This window comes from Octopus bimaculoides, chromosome 8, assembly GCF_001194135.2.
Source record: "Octopus bimaculoides isolate UCB-OBI-ISO-001 chromosome 8, ASM119413v2, whole genome shotgun sequence".
Lineage (NCBI taxonomy): Eukaryota > Metazoa > Mollusca > Cephalopoda > Octopoda > Octopodidae > Octopus > Octopus bimaculoides.
The window spans coordinates 40,164,055-40,167,255 of record NC_068988.1 but is presented as its reverse complement, the minus strand read 5'-3'; the positions used below and the strand labels follow the sequence as shown (position 1 = coordinate 40,167,255).

Below are 3,201 nucleotides of genomic sequence, written 5' to 3'. Positions count from 1 at the left end.
TATATATATATATATATATATATATATATATATATATGTACAATAACAGTAGTAGTAGTAGTAGTAGTAGTAGTAGTAGTAGTAGTAGTAGTAGTAGTAGAAGTAGTAGTGGTGGTGGTGTGGGTGGTGGTGCCGGTACTAGCAGCAGCTCGGAAAATTTTATTTAGTAACAAGCAATGATAAGAAAAGACACATGACAATAAAACCAACTAGCATTAGACACCAAAATGAACTAAATATGTAACGGAAATTTACTAAAATATTGGTACGCACTGACACAAGACTTAGCAAATGGTGAAACAAAGTTTATAATGTCATTTCCACCTGCTACCATCATATCAAACAACCAATTCTCCATTCATTCAACCAAAGATAGCTATCTGACTCACATGGGCAACTACAATACCGTGATTAGATATGCAATGGCTCCCCCTACCGGACAACTACAGCCGTGCACTCGAATGGCTCCGGTGATTATCAGCGTGAGTGCAATACACATGAGTAGACATCCTGAACAGAGGACGACAAGTTCCCGTCGACGAAAGGGCAGGGAAAAATGTCTGTACGATATCTTGGGTACATATTTTTTATGTGCGTTGAATTTGTTTTTGCCTCGGTAATAACCGTCTTCGTCTTCGGCAAATACCGGAATGTGATCGGGTCGTTCAACACGATCGGGTGTTATGAGTGATTCATACGTTGCTGCTGATGGCGTAACCAGGGATTCGTATGTCGCTGCTGATTGGTTCACATCTACTGACACAGTACCAGCGTCTTTCTCCATTTCGCTGATTTCTGCTTATTTTGGTGTCCGTAATTTCTTCTTTCTTCTTATTCTCCAAAAAAAATTTATCTGAAATTAGAAAAGAGGAGAGAATTTTAAACTAAAGTATATATCACTTAGTAAAAAAAAAAAAAAAAAAAAGGAAGACTACTTCAAAATAGTACGTGATTGAAATCGTTATATTATTTTCTCTTTTATCTTTTACTTGTTTCAGTCATTAGCATTTGCTGTGAAAAAAGCTCCACCCATTCTATTGGTCATGAATGACCATGGGATTGCACCTAGAAAGTTTCCCTCCAAGGTTGCTTATGGATGACCAACAGTCGTCTATGCATACCAGCCTCAATTCTCCAGGCCACCGATGTTATCCTAAGAAAAGTTTAAGGCTAATGCATCTTGGCTCCTGTGACGTCGCAACACATTTCTGGAGTTGTGTGAATTGGAGTAACGTGAAACAAAGCTCAAGAACACAACACACAGCCCTGTCCGAGAATCGAACTCACTACCTCATGATTTTGAGCCCGACGCTCTAACCACTGAGCCATTCGCCTTCACATTGATGTAAAACACTCATGCTTATATTTGTACGCATACATTCACCCACGCACACATACACATATATAGCCTCAGAAGGATGGTTTACAGGATTTTGTGGCGTATATATTGCATTCCTGAATTGGACGCCTGTCCATCACAGGATTACGAACTTTTTAGCAAAAGAGCAAGTCGATTTGTAGTGTCTTCCAAGTGTCAAAGGCATCCACGGACTAAGTCGGCACATATGTGAGTTATAGCATGATGAGACATGGAAAGACACTTCTCGGTATGAACTCCTTGACGGAGGAATACAAACACACTCGAAAATTTGCAAGATTTCATCAGATGAATCGAGATAAGCATATCAGCAGAACATCATTACGGCCATTGCCAGAAAACTACAAAGCGTTACCAGCATAGATGGTCAAAGACGACTGGCTTGGACGAAATACCAATATAGTAACTCTTATTTTGAAGTATAATTTTTTTTTTTTTGTACAGGAAAAACAAACATCAGGAAATGCCTGATTCGTAAAGAGGGAGATGAACGCAATCAAGTAAGCTAGATGTGAAAGCCAGTGCCAGTCATGTAGGAATAAGAAAGAGAATGTCAACACCATCATAAATAACTGTTTGAAAATATCATCACGCCGCTATCTAACACACGAGGCATGATATCGTAATCAGACCTATGTACAATGCAAGCATAACATACAAGGCATAATGATCAGAGACAAGACAAAGGTTGTGTGTAAGTTTGTGTGTGTGAATCTATGTGTTCATGTGTTTGTGTAAGTGCCATGTGTGCATTTGTGTGTGTTTGTGTGTGCGTGTCTTATATTCTATGTTATACTTTTATACTAATAATGCAATAATGTAGTAATTTAAATCTTATTCTTAAGAAACCGATGTTCAAAATATATCATATTTGCGTTTTGAGAATAATCGCTTTTTCTTTTGTATATGTACACTTAGACACGTATAAATATACAGAAATTCAGCTTCCATACACATTTGAGTGACGTTATAACCTACATTCGAATATAAAAAATTTCGTATATCTTCGTTATCTTATTTTAATTGAACTAAAATTACATCAGTACCCACTCGATTAGTTGCATGCTCTCTCTGCACATCAAAACTCATACGCATAAACATACAGACACGGTCTGCGAGCACACGTACACATGTATGTGTATGTATGTATGAACATATGGTTGTGGAACAGTGTTATATTTGATAAAACCACAAACTGAAAATGACGTGCCCTGACATTTTTTAGTTTTTGTTTTGTGACATTTTTAAAGAATTTCTCATAAACATAATGGAAGTCGAATGTTTAATCAAACTCGTACACAAGTTGACAAGTCTTTTATTTTATTTTCTTATCTGTCTCCTGAAGAGTGGTGAGCAGATAGAATCGTAAATGCGTCGAACAAATTGCTCGGCAGCATTTCATCAGACTTTTTATATTTTAAGTTTAAATTCCACCGATGTCAACAATGCCTTTCAACCTTCCTGACTCGTAATATAAAATACCAGTCGAATACTTCGGTAGATTTGATCGAGTTATCCGGCCTTCTGAGAAATTGTTGATCTTATGCCAAAATTTGAAGTTTATCGGTTTGTCTGCAACTATACACACATTTAAAAATATTGCGGTTAGCAAATAATAATAACGTGTTCAAAGAAACATATTTTTAAAAATTAAATGTTGTCATCTTTCTTACGAAACTTCGAAACATTTTTATGAAAGGAGAAAGAAATGCTGTTTGAAAAGTAATTAATCTACACGCCTCAATGTGCGGTAGTTCTAGTGATCCTGTATATATTTTTAGAAAACGAAAAATGTAATGAAACAGCTGCGCAACAAATGCTGC

General features: G+C 36.7%; 1 protein-coding gene across 3 annotated transcripts in view; it reads right to left on the bottom strand.

The window, feature by feature from the left end:
- The window catches only part of LOC106883669 (uncharacterized), a 312,099-nt gene that overhangs the window by 28,585 nt on the left and 280,313 nt on the right, over positions 1 to 3,201 (bottom strand). For all 3 annotated transcript variants that reach the window (XM_014934771.2, XM_052970057.1, XM_052970058.1), the window contains one exon: positions 437 to 853. In XM_014934771.2, the coding sequence (XP_014790257.1) occupies positions 437 to 784 (348 nt within the window). In that variant the 5' untranslated portion in view covers positions 785 to 853. The remainder of the gene's footprint in view (positions 1 to 436; positions 854 to 3,201) is intronic.